The 13171-nt window shown below is 42.1% G+C and overlaps 2 protein-coding genes across 3 annotated transcripts in view; one reads left to right on the top strand and one right to left on the bottom strand.

The window, feature by feature from the left end:
• lrrc73 (leucine rich repeat containing 73) overlaps positions 1 to 10849 on the top strand; it is a 46238-nt gene extending 35389 nt beyond the window's left edge. The window contains exons 6-7 of one of the 2 annotated variants that reach the window (XR_007947346.1): positions 9427 to 9771; positions 10458 to 10849. The gene's annotated coding sequence lies outside the window, so the exon portion shown is untranslated. Of the gene's footprint in view, positions 1 to 9426; positions 10117 to 10457 lie in introns of those variants that run through there. The other variant, XM_051960359.1, reaches the window with a different exon arrangement.
• Positions 531 to 2665, bottom strand: LOC127537619 (uncharacterized). Its single transcript, XM_051960362.1, has 3 exons — positions 1571 to 2665; positions 1381 to 1473; positions 531 to 1084 (listed from the first exon to the last, which is right to left on the bottom strand). The coding sequence occupies exons 1-3, from the start codon at positions 1897 to 1899 to the stop codon at positions 568 to 570; spliced, it is 939 nt and encodes a 312-aa protein (XP_051816322.1). The 5' UTR covers positions 1900 to 2665; the 3' UTR covers positions 531 to 567.
• Positions 10850 to 13171: the final 2322 nt, after the last annotated feature.

Genomic DNA, 13171 nt, shown 5'->3' with positions numbered 1-13171 from the left:
CCCAGCAGGCAGAGCAGCGGATCAGATCTGACTCCAGATGGGTTCTCGTCCCGGCAGGTTCAGACTCGCTCTCACGTGGAACAAACTGCTTCATTCAAAGGTTCCAAAGAGCTAGGAGAACCTTGATCAGCTCAGAAACACCGAGATACAAACAGAAGAACAGAACCGTGAACGTCAACAGAACCGTGAACGTCAACAGAACCAGAAATTAACCCATGTGTTCTGAAATATTCTCTCATTTGGTTTGTTGAGCAGAACTTTGAAACGTTCCTCCAAAACGTGCAGTGAAGATGTTTGTTCTGGTTCATAGAACCTGACAGAACCTAATGATTGAGTGTTTCTGGTTCTCGCTGCAGCCGACAGACACAAGCAGCTGCTGGGTTCCTCCCATTCCTCCCATTGCTCCCATTCCACAGCAGAGGGGGGGGTCGGTATTGTTCGGAGCAGCTGGACATTGTCTTCGTCTTTCTGGCTGCAGGAACACGAGAACCCGCAGCAGTGGCGGCTGGTGATAAAATATTTTGGGGGGGCACACTAGCAGACGGGCATTACAACACAACAAAACAATTACTTGAACATAAATTTTGCTCTCCTCTCCTTCAATTTATCAATGACTTTCGGATTGAAATCTGTCATTTCACAAACAAGTCTCTTTTCCATGGAGAGCATGGTCAAGGCATTCAGCCTTTCCTGGGTCATGGTGTTTCTGAGAAAAGGTTTCACTCTTTTCAAGGTTGAGAAACACCTCTCTGCTTCAGCTGTGGTCATGGGTGTGGTGATCAGGATCCTTAAAAGATTGACAGTTTCTGAAAAGACAACTTCAAGATTGTTCTCCATGAACAGCTGGAATAGGTCCAGTGCACCACAGCAGGCTCTGAACTCTACTTTGCTGTAGATGACACCGAGTTCTGTCTTCAGCTTGCTTCCATTCAGCATCGGGTAGGCCTTCAAAGTGCGTTGCAGTGCCTCTTCAGGAAATGACCCGTGATGTTCTTCAAACCTGTCCCCCTGCAACAAGGTTGCACAGATGAGACGGTCGCTGAAGGAGAAGCTCCTTGGTGTGTCCCAGAATGGTGTTGCAGATCTACAGAGAGAAGGATACAAAAACATATAGATATGAAATGAATATACTTTTGTTGACACTGTTACCCTCTGTTGCTGCATGGTTTGGGAAAAATATCTTGTTATTATTGACTACTGCAATTGTGACATGATTTTTAATATTTTTGAATAATTTTCATTAAACAGATTGTGATTAGATGATCTCTGCAACATGACAATGACATATTTAAATGCCATATTTCTAAACACATTTCTCCTCTAACAAACATTACAACCTCCAATGAAACAGACGATGAGATTTCTACAACATAAACTCACCTCTTCTGCAACCCTTTGACGATCCTCTGAACTGAGTGCCTCTTTGCTGTCGGACAGCCACTTCTTTGCTCACCCATGGAATGGAGAGAATTTCTGTGAAGGATAAGAAGTCATAATAATAACCAAAAAGGGGAAAAGAGATCATGTTGAAAAATGTGATGATCATATTACTGACAGGAATACTTATTACCTGATGTTTTCCATGTCCTGTTCAAACTGCTGGATGCTCACTTTTATGTGGACTGCATCTATGTTCTTCTTCTGGAGCTTGGCATAGAGCAGGTCCACATGTGGCATGATGTGGCGAAAAAGTTCCAGAAAGAACTTAAAGTCCTGATGTTCCAGCAGCATGGCCACGGCTCCTGCCTCTCTGATGGTACTGGCATCAAAGTCACCTGAGTCTCGTATGTTCTCCAAACCCTGAATGAGATCCTCTCTGTGCTCAAACACAGTGTTGATGGCTCGGCTGTGAAAGTTCCATCTGACATTGCTGGATGTTGGCAGTCTATGGGCCACCATTTTATCAAGAACAGCTGTACGCTTGGCTGATCTGGGTAAAAAGCTGGCAAATCCACTCAGGTCAGAAAAAAATTCTCACCTTGGAAATGTGAGCGGTGGCCTGCTGCATGATCAGGTTGAGTTGGTGTGCATAGCAGTGGGTATAGTGGGCATTTGGGTACACATCTTTGATTTTCCTCTGAACACTTGCAGTGGCTCCATCATACGCCTGGCAGATTAGCTTCCTTTTCTGATCCTCAGGACTGATGGCAGCAAGACGCTCTGTTAATGCAGCAGCAATGGACTCAGACGTAGCTGACTGCAGAGGAATGAATTCATAAAATCTTTCCTGCACACTGTGTTTGTCATCAGTGTAGCGTAGTACAAGCACAAGTTGTGACTGTGTTGAAATATCTGTTGTCTCATCTGCCTGGATTGACACAAAAACACTCTTTTGGGCTTCTTTTATTATTTGTTCCCTTGCAACAGACACCATACAGTCCAGGAGCTCGTTTTTGAAGTACCCTTAAAAACAGTGGCAGTTTCAAGGTGCTCTTTCAAAGCTCCATCCAGAGAGGCAACAAAATCCACCAACCCTCGAAATATCCCAGGGTTAACAGAGCTCTCACTCTCATCATGGCCACGTAAAGCCAACTCAGAGGCCCCACAAAATTTCACACAGTCTATTATCCTGGACAGTATGTGACGATTTTTTGTCACCTCTTCATTGTGCCTTCTAATGCCAGCTCTGTAGCCCTCGTCTAGTTGTTCAGCAATGCTAACACAGCCAAACAACTGTAGCTTCATGCTGTTGTCAAGGTGGCTACGGCTACCTTCATGCCGTTTGCATTTTTCAGAGAGATGTTTCAGGTCTCTGACCCCCGTTGTTGTCCACAGAACTTCAGTGCCAACACTTTGAAAAAGCAAGCAGGGAAAACAATACAGAGCATTGCTAACTTCACATCCAGCTAGCCAGCTGTGTTTAGCATAACACAGGCGGGAGAAGCCCCGGGTGGAACTCCGTCCACGGTCACTTGCCTGCTGCTGGATTTGTAAATCAGGTTGCTCCGGTCCTAGCTCCTTTATCCTTTTTTTCCCCCTCCAGCGAACGCCTCGTAAAAGGATTATTTCGTAAAGAAACAACCGAATTTTCTTGTGCTGCCGCCATCATCTTCTGTCTTGTTGTTGTGGTCTGTCTGTCTCTCTCCGTATGTGTCTGTGTACGCTGCCAGGAAGACTTTGATTGACAGGTATCATGAACCAATCAGATCAGATGAAAAATGACCACCCGAACGCGCTGATTCGCCAGAGACGCAGAGAGCTGCGCCCAGAGGACAATCTTTAAGTAACCAATTAGAGACCAGTATTAAGTCACATGAAAGCCAAAAGTTTTAGAATGTACATGCACGCTCATTTGGCAGGCGCCCCTCGTTATTGAAACATGTAAAACAACCCTGAAAAAACCCCCCAATATGGAATGGAAATAGCCTAGCCGCGCTAGACAACCCACGGCAACGAATTTAATTCTCTGCCAGGGTCGACAACAAAAACGACAACAGTCATTGAGCTCCATTAGCACCGACTCTGAATAATCTTTCTGTTAACATGTCTGTAATATACTTGAGCTTCACCCATTGACTGTATAAATAAGGCTTCACCGAACTACCGCATCCTCTGATTTCCGGCACTCTAGGAGCCTATTCGTTGCACTGATTGGTTGTATACCTACCCAATTGCTGCAGAGTGATTTGATAGACAACCTTTTAGCCCGCCTCCCTCCCTGTTGAGCGTGCCTAGACCCTTGCGTCTTCAGAGCATGGGTCTAGCACGGCTAGGCTAGAATGGAAAGGCTTAAAAAAATAAAAATGAGACCCATTGTATGAGTGAACACTGTGCAGATGTGTTAATTACTTTAAATACGTATTTATGTTTACTGTGTCAATACCTTTTTCACAAAATCTTGATGGGGGCGGCGCCCTAGCGCCCCCCTATTAACAAGCCGCCACTGACCCGCAGAATGCTATCATGTGACCCGGCCTGTGCTCTGGCTGCTTTCTGACGTGTTTCTGCAGCGGTTTACACCTGCAGACAGGTGAGATGTTTGAACGTCGACACAGAGACTGACTGAAGAACAGGGAGATCCTCTAAGTAGAAAATGTCAAAATAAAATAAAAAATGTGAAAAAAACAACAAACTTCTTTGTCTGTCATCAATACAAGAAAAATAATAAAAGGAAGAGAAACATCAAACAGAATAAAGGACGAAGTTAAAAACAGATGTCAGATAAAACATCTGTAAAAACAAATAAAAACAACAATCAGCTGACTGACAGCTGATCCTCAGCTGATGCTGCGGTTGCCGAGCAACAGCATCACATCCCAGAGCTGGTTCCCCTTAACAAGGACTGAATGTTCGCAGCTGGTTAGTGTCTGATGACGTCAGTGCTCATCAGATTCACCTGGATAGGCGACCAATCAGAGCAGAGGACAGGCGACGAATCAGAGCGGAGGACAGGCGACCAATCAGAGCAGAGGACAGGCGACCAATCAGAGCAGAGGACAGGCGACGAATCAGAGCGGAGGACAGGCGACCAATCAGAGCAGAGGACAGGTGACCACTGATAGAACACTTTATTTCTACAGAAGGTTCCACAGTTATTTATGGAGTCACAGGAGTGCCACGTCAAAATATAAATAAATAGATAAATAAATAAATAAAAAGGAAAAGTTTGTCTTTGCTTTTACCTTTTCTGTTTTTAATTTTATTTATTTATTTTTTTACGTCTCTTTATATTTCCACATTTACTTATTTATTTCTCTTTATATTTCCACATTTATTTATTTATTTCTCTTTATATTTCCACATTTATTTATTCACTTATTTATTTCTCTTTATATTTCCACATTTATTTATTTATTTCTCTTTATATTTCCACATTTATTTATTTACTTATTTATTTCTCTTTATATTTCCACATTTATTTATTTATTTCCCTTTATATTTCTACATTTATTTATTTATTTCTCTTTATATTTCCACATTTATTTATTCACTTATTTATTTCTCTTTATATTTCCACATTTATTTATTTATTTCCCTTTATATTTCCACATTCATTTATTTATTTCCCTTTATATTTCTACATTTATTTATTTATTTCTCTTTATATTTCCACATTTATTTATTTATTTCCCTTTATATTTCCATATTTATTTATTTATTTATTTATTTCTCTTTATATTTCCACATTTATTTATTTATTTCCCTTTATATTTCCATATTTATTTATTTACTTATTTATTTCTCTTTATATTTCCACATTTATTTATTTATTTCTCTTTATATTTCCACATTTATTTATTTATTTCCCTTTATATTTCCTCAGTCCACCAAGAAAAGGAAAAATGCTAATCAGTTTGCTCTGGGCGGGGATTCTGAACACAGGAGTCCTGCCTGACACCAGCTCCCAGCACGGCTGAAGTGAAGCCATGTCACCGCTGAACTTCGGCTTATTCTGCCACTGATAAGAAAATAAACATTAATTTACCGAATTAGCAGCGTCCTTTCAGTGTCTGATGGCAGAATCAGCAGAAGTTCCACGGTGACACGGCTTCACTTCAGCCGTGGTCGGAGCTGGCGTCAGGACAGAAGCCTGTGTGCGGGTACGACTCCCCACCCTGAAAAGGAAGCCCCGCCCAGAGCAAACTGATTTGCATTTTTCTATTTCATGGTGTCAGTCCACCAAGAAATAAAATAGACCAAGAAATAAAATGCTTTCACTTGGTGGACTGAGCTGTCAATCAAATGGCTCTAGGCGGGGCTTCCTCGTCGTTCCTGATCACAGGCATATGAAGAGTAGACACGACACGCCCCTCTGAGCGGCGTCCCGACGGAGACGCTAAGCTAGTGGGGGCAAAGTTTCAGTGTTTTCCATTGATGTGTACGGCACCAAAATTAAAATAAGAAGAATGCCGGCTCATTGTGCGGCATACAGTTGCACACTACATCGGACGATCAAGACAAGGAAACTTGGAATAACTTTCCACAGGTAAGAATAGTTTTGGGCTCTTTTTTATTATTAAATCTTGTTGAGAGTCTATGAGAGCTAACTAGTTAGCCATTAGCAAAACATTAACACAAGCTAACAGCTGGACAACCAAATACCAGACGATTAATAGTAGCTGTAGTATAGCTGTACAAGCAGTAATACGAAAAGTACAAGCAGCAGTAATAGTATAAGTAGCTGTTAGAGTCGTAGAAGCAGTATCAGCATGTGTACTAGTAGTACAAGTTGTAGTAGCGGTGACAGTATCAGCAGCAGTAGTTGGTGTATTACCACTAGTAGTAGCATTACTATTAATACCACCAATACTACCAATAGTAGTTATAAAGCCTAATTCATATACACTGCTCAAAAAAAATTAAAGGAACACTTTTTAATCTAAGTATTGCATCAAATCAGTGAAACATGTGGGATACTGATCTGGTCAATAAGTAACTGAGGAGCTTTTTATTCAGTTTCAGCTGCTTTGGTGTTCATAAAATTAACAACAGATGCACTAGAGGGGTAACAATGAGACAACCCCCAAAACAGGAATGAGTTTACAGGTGAAGGACACTGACATTTTTTTCCTTCCTAATGTTTTCTGACTGTTTTTCACTAGTTTTGCATTTGGCTAGGGTCAGAGTCACTTCTGGTAGCATGAGGCGATACCTGGACCCTACAGAGGTTCCACAGACAGTCCAACTCCTCCAGGATGAAACATCAATGCGTGCCATTACCAGAAGGTTTGTTGTGTCTCCCAGCACATTCTCAAGAGCATGGAGGAGATTCCAGGAGACAGGCAGTTAGTCTGGGAGAGCTGGACAGGGCTGTAGAAGGTCCTCAATCCATCAGCAGGACAGGTATCTGCTCCTTTGTGCAAGGAGGACCAGGATGAGCACTGCTATAGCTCTACAAAATGACCTCCAGCAGACCACTGGTGTGAATGTCTCTGACCAAACAATCAGAAAGAGATGTAATGAGAGTGGTCTGAGGGCCCAGCGTCCTCTAGTGCCCGCTGTGCTCGCTGACCGGCACCGTGGAGCTCGGCTGGCATTTGCCATAGAACACAGGAATCTGCAGGTCCACCACTGGTGCCCTGTGCTTTTCACAGATGAGAGCAGGTTCACCCTGAGCACATGTGACAGACATGAAAGGGTCTGGAGAAGCCGTGGAGAACGTTATGCTGCCTGTAACATTGTTCAGTGTGACCGGTTTGGTGGTGGGTCAGTGATGGTGTGGGGAGGCATATCCATGGAGGGACACACAGACCTCTACAGGCTGGACAATGGCATTCTGACTGCCTTTAGGTATCAGGATGAAATCCTTTGACCCATTGTCAGACCCTACATTGGTGCAGTGGTCCTGGATTCCTTCTGGTGTAGACAATGCCCAGCCTTATGTGGTAAGAGAACTCATGCAGTTCCTGGAGGATGAAGGAACTGATACCATTAGCTGGCCCCCACGCTCACCTGACCTGAATCCAATAGAACACCTTTGGAACATTATGTTTTGTTCCATCAGACACCATCAGGTTGCTCCTCAGACTGTCCAGGAGCTCAGCGATGCCCTGGTCCAGTTCTGGGAGGAGACACCCCAGGACACCATCCATTGTCTCATTCAGAGCTTGTCCCGGCATCGTCAGTCATGCATACAAGCACATGGAGGCCGTACAAACTACTGAATACCATTTTGAGTTGCTGCCAAGGAATTTCAGAAAGATGGACCAGCCTGCCACATCAGTTTTTCACTTTGATTTTGGGCTGTCTTGAATTTAGCCCTCCTGGGGGGTTGATAATTTTCATTCCATCAAACAATGTGACACTTTTCATTCCTAACACATTATCCAGTCCACATCAATGCTAAGATCCAATTTGTTTTTCCCCCATATTGAAATATGATGGATTTTCAAAGTGTTCCTTTAATTTTTTTGAGCAGTGTATGTCCAGATTAGCATCTATGTTCTTCCTCCAAACCCATTTTATGATTGGGATTACAGGCAATTCTTTAGGACTGCTCTCACATAATTGAAATGTTACCAAACAATGTTATACTGATCAAATTAAATAACTTTGGTCTACAGTATATTGGCTAATTCAGTTCTTTGTACTTAATTTATTAGCATGATTTCTTTATAAATATGTTGTTGTGTACAGACTTATTTACTTCTGTCTACTTTTTCTTGACTCCATGTAGGTTTCCCAAAGACTGTGGGTTGAGGAAGAAGTGGAAGCAGCTCTGAGCAGAGAGGGGTTTGCTGTAAATGTCTAACAGCCTAGAGAGAGAGAGAAATAAATAATAATTAATATTAATAATAATTCCGTTGTTTATTGTAATTGTGGTTGTCTTTACGTTTCTTTTTTCTTTGTTGCATTTATTGAGATAATTTGTCCTTGTTCCTTATTACTGTAGCATTGCTGTAACTACCTATAATTATACATTTCTATTCATATTTTCACTGTGACTTTTATAGATGGCGAATCGTGATCCATGCAGGAGTGGATGGATTTAGCAGGCTCATAGTTTACATAGGAGCAGCTACAAACAACAAATCCACCACTGTTCTGGAGCCTCATTTATAAAGCTTGCATACGCACAAAACAGGGCTAGAAAGTGGCGTAAATCACAACCTTTGCGTAGAAAGTGGCGTACGCTGTTTACGTTGTGATTTCTAAAACAAACTTGGTGTGAGAATGTGCGCACCGGTTCCCCAACTTTGATGCTTGCTTCAGCACATTTTGGAGACAGAGGGAACGGCAGTGATGGAGGGTGAAGTGGTGAATTGAAACCAGATTGATCTCAAACCTTTATTTTTATCACATATTAGACTTGTAGAGCCGGATAATCATAAACCCTCATTGTTGTAGATGTTCATATAGTGCGTCATTCGGCCTATGACTGTATTTGCAGAACTATGTTCATATATCAAACATCTTCAAATGATATAGAGCGGTGAGTGGCACTGATTGATTACTGATTTGGAAAAGGCCTGTGACAATCAGTCCAATCACTGATCAAGTGGATAAATAGCGGGTCACAGCCGTGTGTAATGTGGCACAATGGATGAGCTGGCATTGCTGGAAGATCATGTTAAGAATGGAGAGAGATTTTACAGATAACGGGGATTTCCTGGCCCATGACAATGACTGGCTAACAAGCTGATTCAGATTCCCTAGAGCAGTGCTCTTGGATCTATGTGCTGAACTGGGCCGTCTTAGACCGACCCACCCGCCCAAACCACGCCATCCCGGTACAGACACAGGAGCTGACGACTCGGGGGTTTCTGGCTCCTTCCAGCGTTAAGTGGCCGACAGGTCTGTGTTTTATATGAAGAATATATGAGGTTACATTTGTTGTCTAAATCCTATCTGGGTCTGATATACAGTTAAATGATGTCCTTTAGGTCTGGATATCACAACCATCCCTCAGTGCAATAATGCCAGCTGTTTTGGATGACATTATAAACATGACCCGTCAATACATAAGGGGCCTATTTCATGAAGCAGGTTTTACAAACTCTGAGTTTCTTCCACAACTCTGAGTTGATCTACTCTGAGATAGAAAACTCTGAATTTTCGGTTTCACAACGGCTGATATGAGTTGGTTTAATTAACTCGGAGTAGTTTGACCCGGAGTTACGCGCGTGCACCGCAACTCTGAAAAGACAGCATCAATGGAACCCCGATTCGACGAGTCACCATGGAAACGGGGAAGCGAAAGGCTGCGTTTTTGAACTGGAAGTTTTAAACGCGCTCATATGGCGAGTTTGAACACGTTTTTAGAAAGAAGTGCAACACCGCTGCAGCTGCAAAAGAGAGAGAGACGGCGTGGAGAACAGCCCGGATCAATGCGTAAGTTTAAATGTAGTCCTTTGTAATCGTAATAATATTACAGGGAATAACTGTCTGAACGGTAGAATATTAAGTTATTTCATTTAGGGGAAATCTGGGGAGAAGCTTAAGATGAAATATAAAAACATTGTTCAAACAGGTCAGACCTCGGCATTATCTCATGGAGGTACTTCATGTTGATCATGTTTTACATTGTAAAGTAGCCTAAATATTAAGTGGCTGTTTGACTGTGCAGTTGTTTTATCCACACATAGCCTAAATGTCTGCATCCATATCATGTCCTGTTAAATAATTAAGCCTATTTAAACTAACATAGACTTCTGCTCAGCCAACAGAAAGAAAGTAGATGCCTGTAAATATATATATATATGTATATATATATATATATATATATGATTATTTAGTTCTCTTTTGTGTCTTTTTTTGTCTTTTGGCCCCTTCACACCACAACAGACCTTGTAACTGTAAGTTTAGTGTACTTTAAGTGTAGTTTAAGTTTACTGAAACATGTCACTGATCTAGGATGAAGAGGATGAAACTGTGTCTGCTGCCTTTACAGAGGGGGATCCAGAAAGGCATACAGAGGATGTTACTGATAGTTCTCTTCTCATTCACATTTTGGGTGGAATATAGAGTGTGACATTTAGCCTACACTGAAGTATTGCACATTCTCATCTTTTTAACAGAGCATGGCTGGACAGCAGCAGGATGGTTCCTCAGCTTCCACTGCACAGACTGACACAGTGAGATGGATGTTCAGGAAACACCAGAGCTTCATTCTGTGGAATTCATGTGCAACTGTATCATTGAATGTCCTCTATGTATTCCCAGTTATCAGTAAAACAGATTTACAAACTGCATTTGCTGAGAAAAATCCAAAAAACAGATTAGGAGGGCAGATCTGGAAATTGAAATACTGGAGCACAAGTTAGAGGTGGTGATGGTCACAGGAGAATTATGTTAACTACTGGAACATGAACTGAACTATCTGTTTATTTGTAGGAAATAAAGAAGAGCAAATGAAATGTGTATCATGTCTTTATTTGCTGTGGTGGTGATGATGGAGACTTAAACTCTAAAGTGATTATTGCATACGGTTTCTCCGACTGCTCTGCTGTCCTGGATAGCTGCAGGTGGATGGGCTCATCATCTGGGTCTTCAGTTTGTAGGGCAGGGTGTTGCTCTCCTCTAATAGTAATATTATGAAGAACAACACATGCCACAGTAATATCACAGGCCCTCTCAGGGGTCACCCTGAGGAGACGTAGGCTCTGGAAACGGGCTTTCAGCAGGCCTATGGTCATCTCCACCCGGGCTCTGGTCCTGCAGTGAGTCCGGTTGAAGTTCTGTTGGGGGCCTGGTTCAGGGTCAGGGTATGAGGTCATCAGCCTGGGTTGTCATGGTAACCCCTGTCACCCAGCAGAAGGCCATCAAACTCTCCTGTAATGTATAGTGGATACATCAGAGCATATTAAAGGAGGGAGACAAGAGAATTCTATTGTGAAAATCTTTATGCTGCTGACCACGCTGCAGTCTGTTGCTCAGGTTAGACTCTCCAGATTAGGTTGTTTATGTAGATTATGGACTTAAAACGAATACGAAACGGTACCGCTCAAACCGATAATTGTCCGGAAATGCGAGAACATTTATGCTCGGTCTGATAACAATCTACCGACGAATATTTAATTATCTGTGCAGTAATGCTGCTCCTTTATCCACTGGATCGTTAATAAAAGCTGTTCTACGCCAAAACTCGCTCGCTTACTGACTGAATGAATGAGGAAATGAAACAGCGTGTGGTTGAAAGAGGGCGGAGACGGAGAGAAACTGGAGGTTTTCTCAGATAAACCTGCTGGTGACCAGGTTAGAGTCATAGAGTCTGTTACTGCGGTAACTGACCGAGAGTTGAAGTTACCCCTCTTTGTGAAACAGGCTAGAGTTACCCCTCTGTCTCAGGGTTAAGTTACCTCGCTTCATGAAACGGAAAACTCTGAGTTTCCCTCATTTCAGGGTTAACAAACTCAGAGTTTTCACTAAACCTGCTTCGTGAAACAGGCCCCTGGTTTCCTTACACTGTGGGTGAACAGGCCAACATTAAACAGCAATTTGCAGCGATGTCCGGTTTCCCAAATGTAATCGGCGTAACTGACTGCGCTCATGTTGCTGTAAGGGCTCCGAGTGAAGATGAATTTGTCTACGTGAACCAAAAAAATGTACATTCAATCAGTGTACAAATTATTTGTACATCGGACATGATCATAACAAATTTAGTGGCAGGGTGGCCTGGGTCAACACATGATTCATTCATCCTGACGCACAGCAGTGAAAAGACTGCAGGGGGCGCTGTGTAAAATGCCGTGGATCAGCAGCTTATTTATATACAGATACATTCATGAGTTACTTTGCATTGACCATTCATGGTAAAATGTGGGTGTGTTGTGGGCGGAATGTGAGGTGGATCCACCTGTGCAATCTTCCAGCTGGTGTGTGATTATAAAGAAATTGCATGCAGCTGTGCTTACGCACAGTTTTATAAATCAGGGGCGAAGGGCATACGCCCATTTCAGCTTTTCGGCGTACGCAAACTTTTAGTATGGATCCTACGCAATGTTTTATAAATGAGGCCCCTGGTCAGCTGTTGCTCAGTATGGCTTACCATCTCGTATGTTGTGTGAGAGTCCAAATAATGCTACCAAAACACATAAAATGTTAAAACAGATATGTTTAGTTGTTTTGACAATTGTTCTGATGTGATGTAAGCTTGTGAGGCTAATACAGGTTCACAGTTCTTGTTTTTGCTGCTGTCAGGCTCAAATTGTTGTGTGTGACATTTAACATGTAACAGAAATGTGGCAATTAGCAGTTAAATCAGCCAATATACTGGATACCAAAGTTATTTAATTTGATCAATATAACATTGTTTGGTAGCATTTCAATTATGTGAGAGCAGTCCTAAAGAATTACCTGAAATCCCAATCATAAAATGGGTTTGGAGGAAGAACATAGATGCTAATCTGGATATATATGAGTTAGGCTTTATAACTACTATTGGTAGTATTGGTGGTATTAATAGTAATGCTACTACTAGTGGTAATACAGCAACTACTGCTGCTGATACTGTCACTGCTACTACAACTTATAATACTATTGTACATGCAGCACTCGATTTAAGGCCAAGAGGTCCGGTCGCCCCAAATGACATTTTTTGGGCCACCAACATACGTCAATTTAGACATTTTTAGGAGCCAAAATCAACTTTTAGTGGCCAAAAAAATTACTCCTACTTTTTTTTTTTTTTTTTTTTTTGGGGGGGATCTAGAGTGCCTATATAATGAGAGTGGCGTCATGACGGGTCCAAAAAATTTTGGTCACGTGATCTATAGGAGCCATTTTGTTTCCA

This window comes from Acanthochromis polyacanthus, chromosome 15, assembly GCF_021347895.1.
Source record: "Acanthochromis polyacanthus isolate Apoly-LR-REF ecotype Palm Island chromosome 15, KAUST_Apoly_ChrSc, whole genome shotgun sequence".
In the NCBI taxonomy this organism is placed as follows: domain Eukaryota; kingdom Metazoa; phylum Chordata; class Actinopteri; family Pomacentridae; genus Acanthochromis; species Acanthochromis polyacanthus.
Note: the sequence above shows the minus strand (reverse complement) of the source record. Positions and strands in the feature narration are given on the sequence as shown.